Source organism: Rhinopithecus bieti, unplaced genomic scaffold, assembly GCF_001698545.2.
Source record: "Rhinopithecus bieti isolate Rb0 unplaced genomic scaffold, ASM169854v2 scaffold_4816, whole genome shotgun sequence".
NCBI lineage: Eukaryota > Metazoa > Chordata > Mammalia > Primates > Cercopithecidae > Rhinopithecus > Rhinopithecus bieti.
Window position 1 is genome coordinate 464,583 of NW_016804543.1, and position 20,534 is coordinate 485,116.

Genomic DNA, 20,534 nt, shown 5'->3' on the forward strand with positions numbered 1-20,534 from the left:
GATCGGTTTTGAAATGTGAGGATGTGAGATTTGGGAGGGGCCGAGGCAGAATGATATGGTTTGGCTGTGTTCCCACCCAAATCTCATTTTGAATTGTGACTCCCACAATTCCTATGTGTCATGGGAGGGACCCAGTGGGAGGTGATTGAGTTATGGGGGCTGGTCTTTCCTGTGCTGTTCTTATGATAGTGAATGAGTCTCATAAGATCTGATGGTTTTAAAATCAGAAGTTTTCCTGCACAAGCTCTTTTTTTTTGCCTGCTGCCATCCATGTAAGACATACGTGCTCCTCTTTGCCTTCTGTCATGATTGTGAGGCCTCCCCAGCCATGTGGAACTGTGAGTCCAATTAAACCTCTTTCTTTCATAAATTGCCCAGTCTCAGGTATGTCTTTATCAGCAGCATGAAAATGGACTAATACACCATTAAACAACAGATCTTCCTTCTGCAGTCTCCCCGGGCCCTGGAAACCACCATTCTACTTTCTGTTTCAATGACTCTGACTACTCTAGCTACCTCACATAAGTGGAATCATACAGCATTTGTCTTTTTGTGACAGGCATCTTTCACTTGGCATCATGTCCTCAATGCTCATCCATTCAGTAGCATGTGTTAGAATTTCTTTTCTTTTTAAGGCTGAGTAATATCTCATTGCATGTATATACAACATTGATGGACATTTGGGCTGTTCCACCTTTGGCTGTGGTGAGTAATGCTTCTATTAACATGAAGATACATATGTCTCTTTGAGGTCTGCTTTCAGTTCTTTTGATACACAGAAGTGGAATTGTGGGATCATATGGTGCTCCTCTGTTTAATTTTTTGAGGAATCTGCATCCTGTCTTCTTCTGCAGGTGCATCACCGTTTTACATTTCTACCACTGGCATACAGGGTTTCACTCTTTCCACATCCTCACCCACACTTGTTATTTTCTGTTTGTTTTTTTCTTTGTTTGTTTTAATAGTAGCCATCCTAGTGGGTGTGAGGTGACTTCTCATTGTGGTTGTGATTTACATTTCCCTAATGAACAGTGATGTTGATCATCTTCTCATGTGCTTGTTGGCCATTTGTGTGTTTTCTTTGGAACAATGTCTATTCAATTCTTGGCTCATTTTAAAAATCAGGTTGGTTGTGTTTTGTTGTTGAGTTGTAGGGGTTCTTTGTATTTGGATATTAGCCCCTTATCAGAGATGTGATTTGCACATGTTTTCTCCTATTCCATGGGATGCCTGAAGTGACTTATTTTTAACAGATCCCTTTGGCTGCTGGGTTGGGAATAGACTGTAAGTGGGCAAGGATGGAAGTTCTAGTCAGTAGCCCATGAGCATGGTTATCTTCCATTTCCAAACTAGAACATTTTGAATCATTATTGATGCCCCCAGTTGTCATCTCCAGCCCCCACCAGGGCAGGTATCTCAAGGTAGGATGCTGAGGTTGGGAGGAGAAAGGTGGGGAGAGGCCAGCAGCTTGGTTCAGAGAGTGGAGCCAGTAGGGTGGGCAGGACCTAATCAGAGGGTCTCTTGTGCCTGTCTCTCTGTATTGCTGCCATCTGTCTTCTGACCCACTGTGGTATCCATTCCCAACTTGTTAGCTTGGCCTGCGAGGCATTTGCTGTTGTGGTCCTGCCCACCCTACCAGCTCTGCAATCTGATCCAAGCTCCTGGCCTCCCCCAACCTGTCTCCTCCTGGCCTCAGCTTCCTACCCTCAGACACTTGCCCCGGCACCTTGTGCCAGGCAGAGCTGGACACTCCCTTGCTCCTCTCACAGACCCTGCTGCTGCGGCCCTCACTCCCATACCCCCTTGTCTCCCATCTCCACGGCTGCCTCTTCTGCTAAGTGGGGAACTTTCCTAGGGGGTGAAAGAGACTTGTCTTCTGCACAGGATCCTTTATGCAGAGTGGGGCTCGGACTTTGTTTGATTCAGTGAATGAAAAGACTGACAAGAAAGAAGCAAAAGGTACCAGACCACAGACAAAGACTGAGGAGACAGAGGAGGAGGTGAGGGAGAGGACAAAACTGGCGTGGGAGAGATGTTGGGCCTGCAGCTGTCCCACAGCTTCGCAATGTAAGGCCTCACCCCGTCTTTGTGCCCTTCTGGGCTGGTGGCGCCTGGCCCTTCTGTCCAGCGCAGACCCTTTTCCTGGCTCCCTGATACCGTATTCACAGTTCCTGGATAAGATTCAGCTATGTCGCCTTTATTTCTTGTTCTTTTTCTTCCTGTACTTTACATAATAAAGGTTTTCTTTTCTTTTTTCCTTTGGAATCAGAAAACTGAAGAGAGTATCTTTATTAAATAACTTAATAAAGAATTCAAAGGAAGTGACTTTGGGGGCCAGAGGGGAGAGGAAGGGAAGGGTACTTTCATGCCGGGGAGGTTCCGTGGGCAGAGTTGCACCCTTGGAAATGGACTTTTGAGTTCAGGGCCTGGGAGACTCATGAAAAAAAAACAAAGGAGTCCATGAGAAGCCCCAGAGCTTCTGGGAAAGAGGTCCTTGTTTATGCCTGTTGGAACTGATTTGGTCAAGTGTTTGTTTAAAGGAGATGCCACTTGGTAAGCGACGCCTGGCTTACTTGTGTTGCGTTCAAGAATGCTTTGATTGGCCGGAGATGCTGACACTGTTTACTCAGAACTGGCTCGAGTGTGAGTGCCTGGAACCTAGAGGCCCAACGCCACCACCCAGCAGATTCCTAAGTGTCTAATATTGAAGTGAGGGCTGCAGTGGTTTGACTCTGCCGGGCAGCGCCAAACCCACCACGGGGCAGTTAGCTACCTCTAGCCTTGGCTAGCATTTGTCTTTCTCTTGACTAATAACTGTTGCTTTTTTATATTGTGAGTTTGACAGAAAGTAGATTAAAAGTGCACACAGGCCAACTGTGGTGGCTCACGCCTGTAATCCCAACATTTTGGGAGGCCAAGGCGGGTGGATCACGAGGTCGGGAGATAGAGACCATCCTGGCCAACATGGTGAAACCCCATCTCTACTAAAAAAAATTTAAAAATTTAGCTGGGTGTGGTGGTGCGTGCCTGTAATCCCAGCTACCCGGCAGGCTGAGGCAGAAGAATCGCTTGAACGTGGGAAGTGGAGATTGCGGTGAGCCAAGATGGCGCCACTGCACTCCAGCCTGGCGATAAGAGTGAGACTGTCTCAAAAAAAACACCACACACAAGTTATGGTGGAACATTTCCTCTCTTGGGAGGTGGTGACCACTAAACATTTACCTTCACATTTGCCACATGCTGTATGTGGTTTTAGGCTGGATCGTCCCTATCCCTGAAGTGATGGATTGTGGCCCCATCTTCCAAATGAGAAAACGGAGGCACAGTGCTTAATACTAATGGTAGAGTCAGGAGGTTCAGGGGACTCGATTTCAATTAGACCCAGCAGTGAGCTCCTCTTTCCCATTTTAGATTGTCAGGATTTTGTCATAATCTTAATTTTTTTTTTTTTTTTTTTTTTTGGTTTAAATCCTCTGTGTCTGGTACATGGTAGGTGTTGGTAAAATGTGAGGTGTGTAATGATGTGTTAAACTGGATTAAAGTGAACTCTGGGCTGTGGTGCCTATGGCTCTTGTAAGTTATGAGGCGGGACTAGGTCTGAAGGTGATGGGTGAGAGTTGGACTGGAGCTGTCTGGCTACACACGGCACATCCTTTATGGTGAGTGCATCCATGGATTCTGGTCAGGTCATGCTGGTCTCACGTGGTGTTTGGTGTCACTGCTGTGTTGCCCTTGGAGAGAGAATGCTAGAAAATAGAACTTTGACAAACTTGCCCCAGATTAAAAATCTGATACTCTTCTAGCACCTGGCCAGCAGGTAATAACTCGATGGGAAAAGAAATAGGAGATCTCATTTTTAAGAGTGTCACTGCATTATAGTTGTATTGCAGTGGTGGGGGGAACAGGAATACTAGTTTCTTGTAGTTACTTTGCAAAAAGAGATGCTCAAGTCACCTCCCTTGGTGTGTTTCAGGCAGCACAATAAGATTCGCAGCGTGGAGGGGAGCCAGCTGAAGGCCTACCTTTCCTTGGAAGTGTTGGATCTGAGTTCGAACAACATCACGGAAGTGCGGAACACCTGCTTTCCACATGGACCGCCTATAAAGGAGCTGTAAGTGCCTTTGTTCAGCTACCTGTGGCTGGCCCTTTGTGTCCAGGCAGCTAACACCTTTACCGGCACCCAGTTCTGGACACAGGAGGGATGCTTCCTTCCCTTCTCAGCCATGGCTGGGCCAAGTCAGTGGGGATGGTGTGGACCTTCCCTGAGCAGGGCAGGGGTGGGGCCTGTGCATAGAGCACGTCCAGATCTGCAGCATTATCCTGACATTACAGGCAGACAAGGGACAGAGGCAGGAAGAGGTTACTTAGCCTGTCCAGGGGACTCAACGCTCCAAGATGAGAGTCTAGGACTCAGGTACAGGTGGATCTTGACCACAAAGCCTGCTTTCTTTCCCATTTCCTTGGCTGCCTCTCAGAAATGCTTCCAGAGAAGATTCAGGGAGGATGGTTAGAGGATTCACTTTGGAAGCCTGTTTGACAAGGCTTAGCTTATCAGTGCTTATCTTTCTAGTGTCATGCACTGTAAAACAAGTCATTGGGTTTATTTGGGGTAGGGAAGTTACTCTATTCTGTGGGTTTTTAGCACCTTTTAGGTTTATCTGTTTCTCTTTTACCCATTTTAATGTCCCATCTCTCACACACAATGGATGGTAGACAGGAAGGAAAAAGGAAAAAAAGTTAAAACCTACTTAATCAACTACTTGTTGGTAGGAAAAGTGTTACTCTGGGAAAGAAACTGCAACCCCAGGCTAAAGAGACGTTTTCTAATTCCAGGTGAGTTTTTATTCCCTGTATCATTATTGTTCCAGAATTAACTTTGGAAATCATTTGCAAAGCTAGTTTAGGGGTCATTGTGACCCATCTTTTCAGGGAGGGTGAGATTTGGCACATGGATTTTCCAAGTAAAGACTGCAAGGAGAGGAGTGATTTCTTTCTTAGCCTGCATCAGGGTGCCAGAGTTGGAAACAGGAGGCGTTGGCTTTTGTGAAGCCTCCAGTGTGAGCCCTCAAAAGATGTCCATGTGACATCACTTTGCTTGGGACAAAGAAACCATAACTGCTACAGTAAGTTGCCCTGACCTCTCCCTGCACGAAAGCGGGAGGGACTTTCTATTTTGGCAGCTATCGGGTGATATATCTTCATCACACAGGCTGTTCTTTAATCTGGGGTGTTGAGAACAAACAGTTCAGGCCTATTTGCAAAGAATCCTTCTGTGCCCTGTGCTAGGCCACTGCCTGCTGGAGAGACAAAAAGTGCCTTGCTCCCTTCCACCCTCTGTGGTAGAAAACCCTCTCTGGTCTTTCTCCTTTTCACTTAGGCCAGAAGAAGCAGCATTTGTTTGGGGAAGGCAGAGGAGAGGTGTTGGAGACCACTTCTCACAGGAATGCTGTATTGTTCCTTCTTGTACTTTCTTTTCTTTTTTATTGCTTGATATAATTTGCATACAGCAAGATGCACAGATCTGAGCTGCAGACTTCTATGCCTTTTGAGAAGCAGTGTCTGCCTTTCTGTGTTGTCACAGGAGGTGCCCTGACTTAATCACGCTGTAAGTGTAGGTACCATGATGTATTGCTTGTTTTCTGAAGGGATTCTGCACAGGTCTCTGCGCTAGAGTGTTTGAGGCATTTAAAATTACAGAAATGAATTAGTTTGTGTTTATAGTGTGTTATGTAATTTATATAGCAAGACCCATTTCAAAATTAAAGGCTATTTCCCTAAATTATTAAATCGACACTGACCTTGCCTTTTGATTGATTTTCTGCTTTCTAGGACTTTTCACATCAACCTTGGGCACTGGGTAGTGAGAAGAGTCCTGCAGGTGGCTCCTGACACAGGGCTGGTATGTCAGTGGACATGGAGGTGTTTGAATTTCACTCCCACCCTCTTGGGGTGGCCCAGCAGCTTCAAGGACAGTGCGTTTTCAGCTAAACCGGCCTTGCCCTCAGGGCTTAGGTGCACAGTCCTAACACCTGCATCGCTCTAGCTCCCCATCCAGAGCCTGTGGCTGATAATCATCTTATTGGAAACCTGTCCCGCTGGTGTCTTAACTTATCTTCCCAACTCAGACCCAGAGTGATCTGGTGTCTCTAATGAAATGAGGAAGGCCTTTGACCAACCACCACATTTTCTTTTCTGAATCATTCCAGCAACCTGGCGGGCAATCGGATTGGCACCCTGGAGTTGGGGGCATTTGATGGTCTGTCACGGTCGCTGCTAACTCTTCGCCTGAGCAAAAACAGGATCACCCAGCTTCCTGTAAGAGCATTCAAGCTACCCAGGCTGACACAACTGTGAGTACAGAAAACTACATTTTAATTAAGGCTAGCCAAACTTTATGGAGGCCAAATTTCCCCAAGGACCTCGTACCAAACGCCACCCTTTCCTTGCTCCCTTTGGTAAAGCTCTCCATAAATTACCATTAATGGCAGCACCTCATAAAAGCAAATTCAGAGCTGGGTCTGGTGCTGTGGCTGCCTCAGCTTGCTGAGAAAGAGATCCACTGAGTTTGCTTGTCTTCCCTCGTGTTTTCCAAAATGGAATCAGGAATCCTGCTGCCTAGCTGATGCTGGCTAATGCTGAGGCTGCATGGGTTTGGGTTCTTATTTATCTTAGATGTTTTTCTGTATTTTTAAAAGATACCCATAAAATCTGTACCTTGGACATGGTGGTATCCTACACTTCTCGAACAGTTTGAGAGGATGTTAGTGTAGCCAGAGTTAGTAAGCAAAAGACAGGCCTTTGTTTTCATCTGTCTAAATCTAACAAGGTAGTTGATTTATTGTTTGTTTCTTTCTTTCTTTCTTTCTTTCTTTCTTTCTTTCCTTTCTTTCCTTTCTTTCCTTTCTTTCCTTTCTTTCCTTTCTTTCCTTTCTTTCCTTTCTTTCCTTTCTTTTCTTTTCTTTTCTTTTCTTTTCTTTTCTTTTCTTTCTTTTCTTTCTTTTCTTTCTTTCTTTCTTTCGATACAGAGTCTCATTCTGTCCCCCAGGCTGGAGTGCAATGGCGTGATCTCAGCTCACTGCAAGCTCCGCCTCCCAGGTTCACGCCATTCTCCTGCCTCAGTCTCCCAAGTAGCTGGGACTACAGGTGTCCGACACCACGCCCGGCTAGTTTTTTTGTATTTTTAGTAGAGATGGGGTTTCACCGTGTTAGCCAGAATGGTCTTGATCTTCTGACCTTGTGATCCGTCTGCCTTGGCCTCCCAAAGTGCTGGGATTACAGGCGTGAGCCACCATACCCAGCCGATTTATTATTTTTTTGAACAATTTAATTGTTTAGTTTACTGATGGAAGGCTGAGTACCCTTCTAGAAGGCAGAGTTTTAGATTCAAGAAAAGCTCTGTTAACCAGAGCCTGACAAAGGACTTTCCCCCCCCCTTTTTTTTCTCTGTACCCTCTGTTTAGCAGAAGAGTGTGTTTCAGGAAAATAAGACAGTTTTGGAAATTTTGTTTCAACAAAACAAAGTAATTGTCGAGGGCCAGGTTGGCGGCAAGATGGGGTGTGCCTGGCTCTCAGCCTGCCTGGGTTTTACCTCCCCTTGGTGGGGAGTCCTAGACTTTGCCCTTTTCAGTCAGTGGAGAAGGTCTCATGAATCCTGAGAAGGTTTGTGTGAAGCAGCATCATGAGACACTGCAGAAATATTTGGGGAAAACCAAGGGCTTTCTGGCTGCTCTGTCTCCCCTTTCCGCAGGGCTGCTAATGGATCTGGCCCACCCAGATTCCTGACATCTTTTGGTGAACTGAGGCTTTGTCATACTGGGGCTAGAAGTCAAGTGTATATGACTTGTGGGGTGTCTCTCCCCCATCTCCCCCCGCCCCCATGTGCAGTCACTTCTCTCTATAGTGGAGATGCTATGAAATGCCTGCAGTGGAAAGTGTTGTTGCCATTTGATATCTAGTGGTTTGGTTTTTCCTGGGTTGAGGCATGTGGTGTGGATTTCTGTTGCTGAGCTCAGAGATACCTCACGTAAGACATTCGCCCCTTGAGTCATACCCATGTCCTCACTGCAGAGTCACAAATGGCACTGGTGCTACTGGGGGAGGAGACGTGAGCACACACGCGTTCGCTTCCGTGCAGCTATGGGCCTAGCCTTGGAGCTGACTGTGGAGAGCTGGGCCTCACTCACCCCTCTTTCCTGCACTAGCTGTGGTCAGGTGGCGGCATCAGTGCTTGCGTGGCAGCCGAGACACATGGTGGGCTCCCCTACACGTCCTGGCTTCCCAGGGATCCCTGCGCTGGGATTTCTCCTCTGGCTTGGAAACTTAGCCAGGACTGCCTGGAAATGGTTGTGGGTGGCATATGCACGTAGGACACTCTGACCCTGCTGGCTTCATCTCTTTAGGGACCTCAATCGGAATCGGATTCGGCTGATAGAGGGCCTCACCTTCCAGGGGCTCAACAGCTTGGAGGTGCTGAAGCTTCAGCGAAACAACATCAGCAAACTGACGGACGGGGCCTTCTGGGGACTGTCCAAGATGCACGTGCTGTAAGTGTGGACCGGGGTCCTGGCATTGCTAAGGATTGCTGTGTGGGGTGGTGTGTGTGTGTGTGCGCGCGCGCGCGCACATGCGCGCCCACACCAGCATTACTGTGTGTTGTGGTCTGTGTGTGTGTGTGCGCGCGCACGTGCATGCCTGCACCAGCGTTCACCTGTGCACTGGGCGTGGAGTGGGGCACCAGTGCCCAGTCCCTTTCTCCTGAAGGATTCTTCAAGATTTCAGCTGGACCCAGCCCCCTTCCCTTTGCATCTTCACCTGGGCCCAACTCAGTGTCTTGGGACAGGGCCAAATCTGAGGGTATTTTCCTAGCAGATCAGAAAATCCACTGAAATCCACTTGGGGGAAGTTTCAGTGGATTGACTCAGATCAGTTGGTTGATGGAGATGGAGTTATGGGCCATTCTGCCAGGCCTGCTCCCCGCAGCCTGCATCCACCGCCCCCCGCCCCTGCTTCCTCGGTGAATGTGGGACTGCGGAACGGACCCCTCCTCACATCCGCTCCACTCCCACACCACAGGAAGTTCCTTCTCTCCCCTTCTGGGTTTGACAGTCTTTCTTGAGGTGCAGGTGGGCCAAAAATGTAGAGCTCATCCTAGGAGATTTATTTCTGTCTTGTGAGCTAATCAAGACACTGGGTGCAGATGTTTAACTTTTATCAAGGGAGCAGTCTCTTCAGCCAGATGTGTACAACAGCACAACAGCCTTGCCTGCAGTGACGTGAAACAGGAGGGCAGCATACAGAAAAGGCTTTTTAAACGTTAAAAGCATTTTTTAAACATTAAAATTTATTTTTAATCAAAAGTAATTCATCTGTATAGTTAAATCAGATAGTAAAGAAAAGCTGTCACTGCCCACCCCAGCCTCCTCCGCCGCCTCCCCCTTATTCTCTTTTCACCCCAGTTCCTCTCCTAAGAGGCAGGCACTTCTAAGCCTTTCTCTTTCTCGTTTTTCTGTTTTTAGCTTTGCTGGTTGTTCCTTCCAAGTTAATATACTGACACCACTGTCTTTACTTATCCACTTGCGATTTCCTGCTTTAGAGTCAATGATTTAACTTGCTTATGACCACCCCTTCTCCCTTCCAGTCTGGGCAAATTATATCATGACTTGTGTGTCCTTTACTGGTTTTCTTGGCAGTGGAAACCAACTAGGCCCAGGTCCATCCACGTGTTGTGCTGTGTCACTCTGATCGGCGTCTCTGCATGACCAGCCCTCCCTACCCTGTGAGCAGTGAGAGTGTTTCCTGCTGCTGGACTTCTTGCTCTACTCATTCTCCACCCTTTGTTTTACATATTCAAAAACATTTCACTTGATCTCCTTCAGCATGTCATTTTGGACTTGGAAGTCCAAAGTGGTCATGTGCTGGATGGACTGAAGTTAAAAGAGAATTCTCAGAGGAAAATGGGGTTAGCACCTACCATTTGGCTTTTATGTTGAACAGATTTATATAAATTGAGACTGATGAGCTGTCTTAGAGGTTATTTATACATTAAGTGCTTACCTTTTGAGCAGTAGCAGAAAGAAATATGGAAAAAAGCAAAACTTAGTTGCCCAGAGCCCTTGTAATATTGAACACGCAGCAAAATTCGAGTTATGGACTTCTGTTGAAGAGGCGGTCGCCTGGGCTTGCGCTGTCTTTCCTAGCACATGCTGTGTGGGGAAGCAGGGTGCTAGCACACTTACACAGTGGGCCTGAGAGCTCAGGCCCAGCGCTGCCCTGAATCCTGATGTCCCCTTGTTCCCTTCTTATAGTGACCCCATGGAGTCAGTGCTCTTGGATATCTTCATGTTATAGATGTGCAGGTTTATTCAGCCAGCAAGCTGCAAAATTAGGATTTAAATCCAGATAGTCTGACGCCAGAGCTAAAGCGGGTCTCCTAGCACAGTGGCACAGAGTCCAGCCGTTGGTCACCAGACCTGGGCTTGAATTAATTCTGGCCCCTTCCCTACTGGCTAAGCTGTGTAAAGTCTTAGGTTACCTGGCTTCTCTCAGCAGCACGTTCCTCATGTGTGAGATGGGGGTGATAATAAGAGCCTCCTCCTATTCTCTCTCCTTTCTATTCTTTTAATGGGCTTTGCCCTTGCCTGGAAGTCTTATGCCAGTTTGTTGGCCTGGGTCATTTTTTGTTTTGTTTTTGGTAGAGGTGGGGTTTCGCTGTATTGCCTGCACTGGTCTCGAACTCCCGAGTTCAAGTGATCCTCCCGCTTTGGCCTCCCCAGGTACTGGGATTACAGGCATGAGCCACCACACCCGGTCCTGGTTCACTTTTACTCAGCCAAAAAAGTCACTTCTAGGAAGCTCCCTCTTGCCTTCTGAACACTCTGAGTTGGCCTTGGCATGTGCTATCATCCATTTAGATTTGCCTGTCTTCTCCCAGCCCCTCCTCACATGTACATGTGTGCGAGTAGACTCCACAGTCCTCTCGTGCACTGTTCTAGCCTTGGTGTGACTGCAGGGTCAGATACAGCGTGGCTGCTCATTTGCTGTCTGTCCAGTGAAGGAGTGAAAGCTTGTCTTCATCCTGTGCATGGCTGTCGTTGCAGGCACCTAGAGTACAACAGCCTGGTAGAAGTGAACAGCGGCTCGCTCTACGGCCTCACGGCCCTGCATCAGCTCCACCTCAGCAACAATTCCATCGCCCGCATTCACCGCAAGGGCTGGAGCTTCTGCCAGAAGCTACATGAGTTGTAAGTGTCCTCGGCTCTGGGCTGTGGCAGTTTTTAGACACTGCTTGGAGGTGAAAGTGCTAGGCCTAGTTCATTCCACCACCCAGTGGCCTCAGGGAGGACTCAGAGACAGGGAGGCCAGTAGCCCTGTCCCCAAACCAGCCAGGCCCAGAGTAGGAGCCTCAACGATTTGAGCCCAAATCGCTTATCTCCCCTTCACTTCCTCTGCATTTAGATTAGCAGGGGCTCCAGGAATAGCATCTAGGTCCCTGCAGGGAGCCTTGGCCCCCAGGGCTCTGTTGGGTTTGGAGACAGTTCCAGGGGTGGAGAGTTCCTAGGGAAGGGCAGCTCCAGCAGAGTGCTCACAGGAGCCATTTCGAGAGTGGCTGTGTGTTAATGGCCACACCAAATAGCATGCGCTTCTTCAGTGAGGGGGTCATTTGGGCTCAAACAGAGACGGTGACACCCTGACTGTGGATGAATTTGTGTCCTCGGAGTCACCACCTTCCTTCCTGTAGATGAGTTGCCCAGGCTCTTGGCCCCATTTGCACCGCAGTGGCCTGCTGGCAGAGGCTCCCGTGCAGTCATGTGTGCGTGCTAGGTTCAGAGATGCGTGGACCTCTTGCTCCTTTTGGAGGTTTCCAGACAGGGCTCCCAAGTTGAGACTGAGAACTGAGCTTGTCTTGCCCAAAGTTCTGAGATGAGTAGTGACAGACTCTCCCCTGCGTAGCGAGGGGCAGTGGCCCTGGCCACCCTGTCATGTCAGGGTGGGGTTATTGGACAGTGAACGCAGCATTCCTAAGGACTCAGAGAACATCTTCACGAATAGATAGTGTTTTCACTGTTCTTTCCATTTTATATGCTCCCGTTTAGGTTTAGTCCACTAGGTTTCTTTATTTTTCACAAGAGTTGGGTGGGTTTTCTTTTTTGTTTTTTTCTTCTTTTTCTAGGCTTGGCTGTTTGAAAAGATTCACCCACTGAAGTGAATGATTGTTAAGAGAGCCAGGCCTCAGTCTGTCTTGTCTCTCTTGACCTCACCAGACACACTCAAGGGGATGTGTGAATCTGATGTGGATTCTTGCATCTGGTGTTTGTGTCTGGTCTTCTGTGTTCTCCTCTCTCTCCCTGTCCTTCCTTCCCTCTTCCTCTTCCTCCCTTCCCCCACCTCTGACACACACACACACACACACACACACACACACACATAGCCTTGGAGTTTATATTTTGGTGACTCCATCATTATCTAATGCAAAACACAGTGGTCCTGCCTCTTTCCTAACTTTTCTTGGATTCTGTGAGTGTTAACCCTTTGGGTTCAGCTTCCTATGCTTCAGGGCCTGCAGTTGTACCTTCCATGTCGTGCTGGATGACTCCTTTCAGGCTCTGTAGTCAAGCTGTGACCCCAGCAGGGAACTCCTGGTTTTGTTGGTCAGGGCTGGGAGCTGTGGGAAGCAAGAGAGGTCTCTTAAGTCCCCAAAATCTGAGCCAGTTAGTTCAGTTCTTAAAGTGAGGAGCTGTCCTCTGACTCACCAGCATATTGCGGCCCCAGGGAAGGCATGCTGTCTTCTGCGGGGTGCGGGATCCCCTCTCTGGCTGGTGGAAGGCATGAAGCCCTCTTCTGTGCCCTCTAGAAGGGGCAGCAGAGATCACAGAAGTGCGCTTGAGCAGTCCTAGCAGTTAGCACCATATCCAGGTAACCTCAGAGCCAGATTTGGAATTGCTTCCCAGCGTGTGTTTCCCACCCCTCCTTTAAGCTACATTCTTTAATTGCAGGTGAGGATATAATTTTGATCTCCTGCCAGGTCTATGCAACTGACAGACACCCTGACTTATTTGTCCAGGAGGGAAAGAATGCTGCTCCCAGCTGCCTTTAAAAACTCATTAATCTTCTCAGAGTTTATTTTCCGTCTTCCTGCCTCGGCCCCAATTTTTCATTTTTCAACGATAGATGACCAGTCTGTCATGTAACCAACCCAGAGGTGCAGGAGTGCTGGGAGGAAGCTTTGATTCTGAGGCTTGGACAAAGCGTATGGTTTTACCACCTGCAGTAGGGGATCATGCTCTGAGGACCACGTGGATGGGGGCAGGGAGGCCTGAGCAGGAGGCCCCTGCCCTGGGGGAGTTGCCCCACTATGGCGTGAGGCACAGGTGTGGTCGTCACACGCAGGGGCTGGTGGTGCCCTCTGCTGGCCGATGCAGGGAGTATGACCGGGGCTCCCTGGCTTGCTGTCGGTCATCTCCAGAATCCCAGGCTTCTGCTATGAGAGGTCTTTTGTAGGCTGAATCAGGAGCTGCCTTGGACAGCAGCATGAAGGCACTGGAGCTTGAGAGGTCTTGTGTGTCATGACCTTGTGCGTAGTCTTCACAGTTTAACAGCTACCCGGCCCCTGTGACCTACGCAACCATTCTAGGAGTCAGACTAGTGTGTTGGCACTGATGAGTTTCTAGCTGCATGGCCACTTTTACCCCCAGAATTCTGTGTGTGTGGGCGGGGGGGCGCTGTGCGCTCATGTGTGTGCATCCGTGTCATTTCCCACTGAAACCTAGCCGACTGTGGCCTGATTTCCGGTGGGGTGGGGTTGGGGGGCAACCACGCTAGATGGTGACATTACTGCCCTGCCTTCCCTCAGGATCCTGTCCTTCAACAACCTGACACGGCTGGACGAGGAGAGCCTGGCCGAGCTGAGCAGCCTGAGCGTCCTGCGTCTCAGCCACAATTCCATCAGCCACATTGCGGAGGGCGCCTTCAAGGGACTCAGGAGCCTGAGAGTCTTGTACGTCTCCCACTCCTGACAGGATAAAAGGGTCCCCAGTGGGGAGAGCAGAATAGAGCAAACCATCTGCTTGTTGAACTCCATTTGCGTTGGCTTCGAGTCAGAATTGGATCCAACGCTGGCTTGCTCTGTGTGCAGAGTCTCAAACTTTTATGTAATCAACTGAGAAAGAACTGGTTAAGCAGAAAAGCCTCTCATTCCCCTAGGATGGTGCCTAGAGAGGGATGGCAACTCCTAAAAAGTAGTTGTTCTCAAGCAGTGATGCCCACGTTGTGCTGGACAGGATGCTGGCTCCTAGTGTTGGAAAAAGCTTCCCCACGCTAAGCGCCTGGTGCGGCCTCCAGTTCAGCAGCCGTGGGTCAGTCTTTTCCATCTTGAGTCTTCAGTTGCAACTTCCATTTTTAAGTCCTGAGTATTTTTTCTCTAAACCATGGGAATATTTCTGTGCATCTCTCGCCCTAACATTTGAATTTCTTCAGCATAACCTGTACCAAGATGCCTCCTTTCCAAAAGCAGCACTTAAGGAATCCTGTGTCTCTCCTTGTACCTCATCAGAGGTCAGGTAACAAAGTGGAGGTGCTAATGCCACTTCCCTTGAAGTCCCTAATCAGATGGGGTTGGCACAAGTGACTGCAGGATGCTTTTCTGAGGCTTGTGTATAAAACTTTTCCATGGTTGGCTTCATAGAACTTCCAAGCAGCTATCAGCATAAAACCCCCAGAGAGGGACATACGGTTTTCAGAGGATAGTGGTGGCGGGTTCTAGGGTCTCCTTCTCAGGCGTAATTCACTGCACAGAGAGGGGTCTGTTCCAGTGTGACAGGGAGGGAGGCCTTTGCACTTGCACCTGGCAAAGCCAGCTTTAATGTGGAGCCATTGCCAGGGAGTGTGAAAGGGGCCGGAGCCAAGCTGTTCAGGCCAGGTCAGCCTGTGAGCCCGTACAAGGTCCAAATAACAAGGCTGGGAACATTCAGACTGAGCTGGCCAGAAAGGAGAGAAAAACTTTGGCAGCCAGGGCTAGGAGCCGGGAGACAGGCATACAAAGCCACAGCCCCCGGTCCCTGGTTTTTTCAGTATGCAGATGATAGGAAAGAACCCATTGAGAGGAGAAGTCCCTTCCAGCAGCAGAATCTTCACTCTTTGAGCTTCCTGCTGTAAAAGAAAGGTGGCCGCCAGCATTTCACTCTTCAGTCAGAGCTGCCCTCCCTGCTGGCAGCATTGATTCCTGCTGCAGCTTCTCGCAGGAGACAAGAGCTCCTTTTCTGTCCCTGGCCTGTATCTGCAAGGGCTCAGGAGGGGAATGTTTAAGAACCAAGAACCTTGTGGAAAGTTGGAGAGGGCAGAATGTGTGCAGGATGGGAGCCTGGTCGCCAGGTGTGATGTCTCGCCTGGGCACTGTGACCTGCTTCTGGAAGCTGGGAGGCCACTGAGTCATCAGCCATAGGATTTGTATTGCTGGAGGGGCCTGGGCTGGGGAGTTGGCCTCATCTCTCCAATCCTGGCGAGTGGGTCACAAGTCTGACTCAGCATCCAGATGTCCTCCCTGGCTCAGAGTCAGCGCCCTGTAGGCCTTGGGAGGAGATGGGCTCTGGGCTCCAGACCCACTGGCTGGCACGGAGGGGCCCACGGGTGGGCCCTGTGCCAGGTCTCTTTCTTCCACGTGCTTTCTGTAGTTTCTCGGTCACGTCCAGCAAAGGGACTCTGGCTGGTATGAGAGCAGACAGGAGCCTTAAGGAACCTTTTGGGCTGATCTCCGTGCCAGGGCCTGATGTCCGCTCTCTGGGGCTGAATACAAACTGGGCTGTCTACACCAGCTGCCTCCCCCGGAGCGCGGCCTCCGCAGACAGGGAGGCAGGTGGAGCCCAGGGAAGCTTTTTGTCTGAGGCGTGTGTCATCTTGGTTGGAAGGCTGAGAAACAGGGCTTCCCTCCCAGGGCCACGTGTCTCCACCCTACGTCCCAGCTGTGCCTCCAGGGTGCACCCAGGGGACTTCAGCTTTTGAGCAGCAGGCTGGGTGGGAGTTTGCTTTCCCTTCATGCCCAGACTGCTCGGTGAGCTGCTTTCTGTCCTCTCCCCAGGGATCTGGACCATAACGAGATTGCGGGCACAATAGAGGACACGAGTGGCGCCTTCTCAGGGCTCGACAGCCTCAGCAAGCTGTGAGTATCCGCGGCACGGAGCTCCGCCAGCAAATGCGCGGGAAGACACTTCTGTGGGAGACGTTTCTGTGGTGCCCCCTGCGCCTCTCTGCTCTGGGCCCAGGCCGAAGAGAGCTGGCTCCACGCAGGCTTTTGTTTGGGGAGAAGAGTTTGAAGAAGAGAGCGGGGGACACCCCACTCCTCGCTGGGCAGGGGTCTCCTTGTTGGTCTGGGTGTTGGGTTCTTGGGGGCTGGCGACCCGGCATTCGGCGGCCTGGTGGAGCTTCTCTCAGGCTTCCCTGACAACTCACGTGAAAACTGCTGAATTTGCTGTTGTCCTTTGTACAAAGGAGTCTTGCCCCGTTACTCCGTTTCTCAAAGCTGTGTAAAGCTCAGTCAGCTGTGAGGGCGGTGAGGCTCCTGACAGTACTTTCATCATTAACCATCACCTCAAATGGAAACATCATTTCCAAGGGTCATGGTAGCAGCTATTTTAATGTGTGGTTTGGGGTCTTTTTCTTTTTTTCCTAGCTCCCAGATTTTGCCAGTTAATCTGCCAAGCACCTGTTTGTGTGGTACCTAATAATCTCATGAGGGCAGGCTCCATTAGGCAACCTTTTTATTCGTTGAGGAAAGAGAAGTGATGGGATTTTGCCCAAAACTACACAGCTGGCAAGTGGCAGGCTCAGGATTTGCTTGTTTGACTCCAAAGCCCACGTTCCCTCCCGCTTGGCCCACCCTGTTTTCTCTGCGTGTCACCAGCACTTTCTGTAGATGCCACCCAAGGACCACGCAGGAGGAGGACGGGGGTAATTATTACTGTTGACTAGCAGCTTGGAGGGAAGATTGGAGGAGGGCAAGACAGAGCGGACGGCCGCCACTCGATTCTCCCATCCCGTCCCCAGTGACGGGGAGCTCAGCAGAGTGCGAGTGTCAAGTAAATATTTGGAAAGCCCTAGTGGAGCTCGAGGATAGAGGAGAGCCTGTGGTAGGGAGAGTCTTTTTATATAGTAGATGCTTCTGATTGGTTTTGAAAAGCATGGCATTTCACACCTTTTACATACGAGGGTCCTGATTAGGAATACGCTCTGTTGGCTGTCTGAGGAAGGTATTTCTTGAGCATCCTGTACTCCAGCAGCACGTCGGAGATGCTTGTCAGTGTTTCTTGTCCTTATTGTCCCTAAAACAATGCTGATTTTCCCCAGCCTTTAACCCGTATGTGGCCCCTTTTTATCCCATATAGGGCAAACCTGGGAAGAGCCAGAAGTACCAAGTGGGGTGAGGCAGAGGCCTTCTTAGCAAGAGGAGCTCCAGGTCTGGGACGTGGCTGCTGAGGTGTTCAGCGCCGGGGCTGCCATTCAGCATAAGCCTCCCTGGCCTCGGCCATAACTATTGAAGGGTGAGGGTGGGGAGAGTGGGCGGCATTGCCAGCCCTCATGGGGCATGTCCGTCTGGAGGAACCTGGAGCTGTTTCGTGGGTGTCATGGCTTCCAGGAGACTGTCTCTCTACAGAAGGCCTGTGAGGTGTACCTGGCCCCGGGTCACCTGGGCTTCCGGTGCTGCATGAGTCCGCCGCTGCCTTCCTGAGTGCACACCCTCTGTGCCCTGGTGCTTTCTCCTTTGTCCCCCTGCTGGACCAGGCTCAGCACTTCCACCTGAGCCCCAAGAGGTCAGCCCAAGCCCCTGCTTTCCTCGCTTGTTGTTTGTGGTGGGCTCCACACTGAGCTGGTCCTGAGACTCCTGGGAACTTGTTAAAATCTAAGCCTCACCCCACGCAGCCACTGAGTCAGCTTCTTGGGGCTGGAGACTCTGTGTATGTTTGAAAAAGGGTGAGAGAGAAAGACATGCATCTAGTTGGGGAAGCTGGGACAATAAACAAACAAGAATTCCTTGATATGATTAAGTATGTGCAATCACTTATGTAAGTGTGATGCTATCATGGTTATGTGGCAGAGGAAACAGATCATTTTCTTCTTGGATAAAGAAAATGGTATGATGCCTGTGATTTGGATTCCATAAACTCCTGCTGGGTTCGAGAATGGGCAGTGGCTAGAGGTAGAGATGAGGCGAGATTGGCACGACCGGAGGACGGTTGTAGCTGTGTGACAGGCACTTGGGGTTCAGGATACTACCACGTCTACCTAGCATAGTGTGTGCAAATTTCCACATTGAAAGGGAACCAGAGAAGTAAATGCTTCTCATGTGATCCTGGTACACAGGGCTACTTAAAAACTGCTGTGTTTGGCATATCGCAGGTGTTGAGTCGATGTTTGTTGAATGAATGAAGGGAGGGACAGAGGAAGAACCCAGTGCCTCTTTGGTCCCCTCCCCACCCGTCTACTCAGGACATTCCAGGAAAGCTCTGTGCTGTGGCCCCGGCTGAGAGAAGTGACCACAGACAGCACTATGTTGCTCCGTAGGAGAGGCCCAGGCCTGGCTTGTTGGGAACCACTGAGAAGTGGGGTGCATGTTAACACAGAGAAGACCTGCCCCTCTAGAGCAGCTGATCCGTCCTGCGGGGAGTGCAGCCGGTGCCCTGAGTCCCTTCGTTTGGTGTGGGTTTGTCTTTGGAGAGCTCAGGGAGCTCGTGTTCAGGATCTGCCCTAGGATGGGAAGGTAGAGACCCCTGCCTTCGCTGAATTACTCAGGGACCTTGGGTCCTTCCCACCACGCAAGAGGTCAGACCTAAATTAAAATGTTTTCCAAGAAAGGGAGATGTGAGCAGCAGCGCCATAAATGGCCTCTCTGTGAATTTGGGGTGGATGCTGACCTGCCCTTAATTTTTCCAGCTTATGCACACAGCTGTGTTGGAGAGTTCCTCACACTGGAGCTTTCCAGCAGGGCGAGAATGTTCCTAGACCCCAGCACATGCTTTTCTTCCTAGCTTGTCTGGGATTCTTTTGTAGACCCACCCCAGGGCCTGTTTGTTTCCAAATGGTTGTGCGGTTCCCAGGCTGGGGCCTGCACAGTGGCACAGAGTCAGTACACAGGAGGGAAGGGAGAATTTCTGGATGCCAAATCTCAGGCAGAGAGGAGCAGTTAGTGATCTGGGTATGTGACTTCCTGCCCTGTGGTTCCAGCTGGCTCCATGGCATTCCTCAGAGGGAGGGGCAGAGTCCCACACAGGGCACATGGGAAGGGGTATGTCTGGGGGCACTTGCAGAGCTGATGGGATTGCAGCCTCCATCCTTGCCTGTGGGGGGTCCGGGCCTGCAGTGGAACTCGTTGTGTGTGTGGCTGGGGAGTGGGGGCTAGTGCACATGTCACGGCTACTCCCAAGGACATGAGTACAAGGACCACCTGAGCACTGTCCCCTGTACCTGCCACTTGATTTGGCAAGTGCTAACCAGGCCTTTGGAGCTGTTAGCTGGGTTGGCCAGGAGATGGATGGGAGGTTTGACAGGTGACTCCCGCAGGTTGCTTTCTGTTCCAGGTTGGTGCTGGGGAGGTCAGGCCAGCTGTGCCTTCTCTGGGAGCCTGGCTGTGGTACAGAAATAGTGTCCTCCCAGCCCATAATCCCGCCTCTCCTTTCTCCTCACAGCAGCCTTTTATTAGAGCCATCCCAGTCTGCTGGCTGCAGCTCCCCATCCCAGCCCCATATGTCTGCTAGGGGAAGGTAAGGACCCTGCCTAATCCACCAACAAGATGATTAGCCCCTGCATAATTGAGAATTTGAGAATTTGTTTTATTGCTATTGTCACCATTAAAAATAACAGCCTGCCCTCATTGTAAAACAGGTCAATGTGACTAATATTTAATGGATGAAATAAAGCACAGCTTTTTCCTGGACCTCGTTTACAGGAGATTTCACTAAACAGTTCAATGCGTTTTTACTGGGACCTCGGGCATGCAGTGTCTGGGCCGGGGGATCTGAGTAAGTGTAGAAGTTGGCAGCGCTCTCTGAAGCGCTCGGGGTGCAGTGCCCCATGAGCTGTTACTTGCTGGCGAGTTTTGTGGTTAAAGAGCCTAAGTTAGCATGGCCACCGGCTTTTCTGTGTGTTTGGTTTGTTTGTTTTAAAATAAAAGTTTCAGACTGAGAGGGGTTGTGGAAAACGTTTTCAGAATGCGATTGTTTTCCCATCCATGCACACGGTCTGAGAGAAAGAAAAGGCAGAGGGTCTCTGGCCCGTTTGCCCCTTCACCCTCCAGAGGCAGGAAACAGAGCTGGCTTTGTCTGAGGGCTGAGCTCACCGTTAGCGCCGGGGTCGGCCTGAATGGGGGCCCCCAGGGAGGGAGTCTGTTTCTGATGAAACAGAGGGTCAGGCAGCCCCTGTGGAGTGGTTGCCCTGGAAGCTGGCCACGCAGGCTGGTGGTGCCTCCCTCTGGCTCTACTGTGAGCCTGTGTTGCCAGGAGGCAGCCTCCTGGTACCTGCCCAGGCGGTTCCCAGGAGGCCTGTTGCAGGTA

General features: G+C 50.2%; 1 protein-coding gene across 2 annotated transcripts in view; it reads left to right on the forward strand.

Annotated features, from left to right (window-relative positions):
* Positions 1-20,534, forward strand: part of LRIG1 (leucine rich repeats and immunoglobulin like domains 1) — a 128,105-nt gene that overhangs the window by 80,488 nt on the left and 27,083 nt on the right. For both annotated transcript variants that reach the window (XM_017869081.1, XM_017869082.1), the window contains 6 exons: positions 3,974-4,111; positions 6,207-6,350; positions 8,400-8,543; positions 11,097-11,240; positions 13,850-13,993; positions 16,070-16,150. In XM_017869081.1, coding sequence (XP_017724570.1) covers positions 3,974-4,111; positions 6,207-6,350; positions 8,400-8,543; positions 11,097-11,240; positions 13,850-13,993; positions 16,070-16,150 — 795 coding nt within the window. The remainder of the gene's footprint in view (positions 1-3,973; positions 4,112-6,206; positions 6,351-8,399; positions 8,544-11,096; positions 11,241-13,849; positions 13,994-16,069; positions 16,151-20,534) is intronic.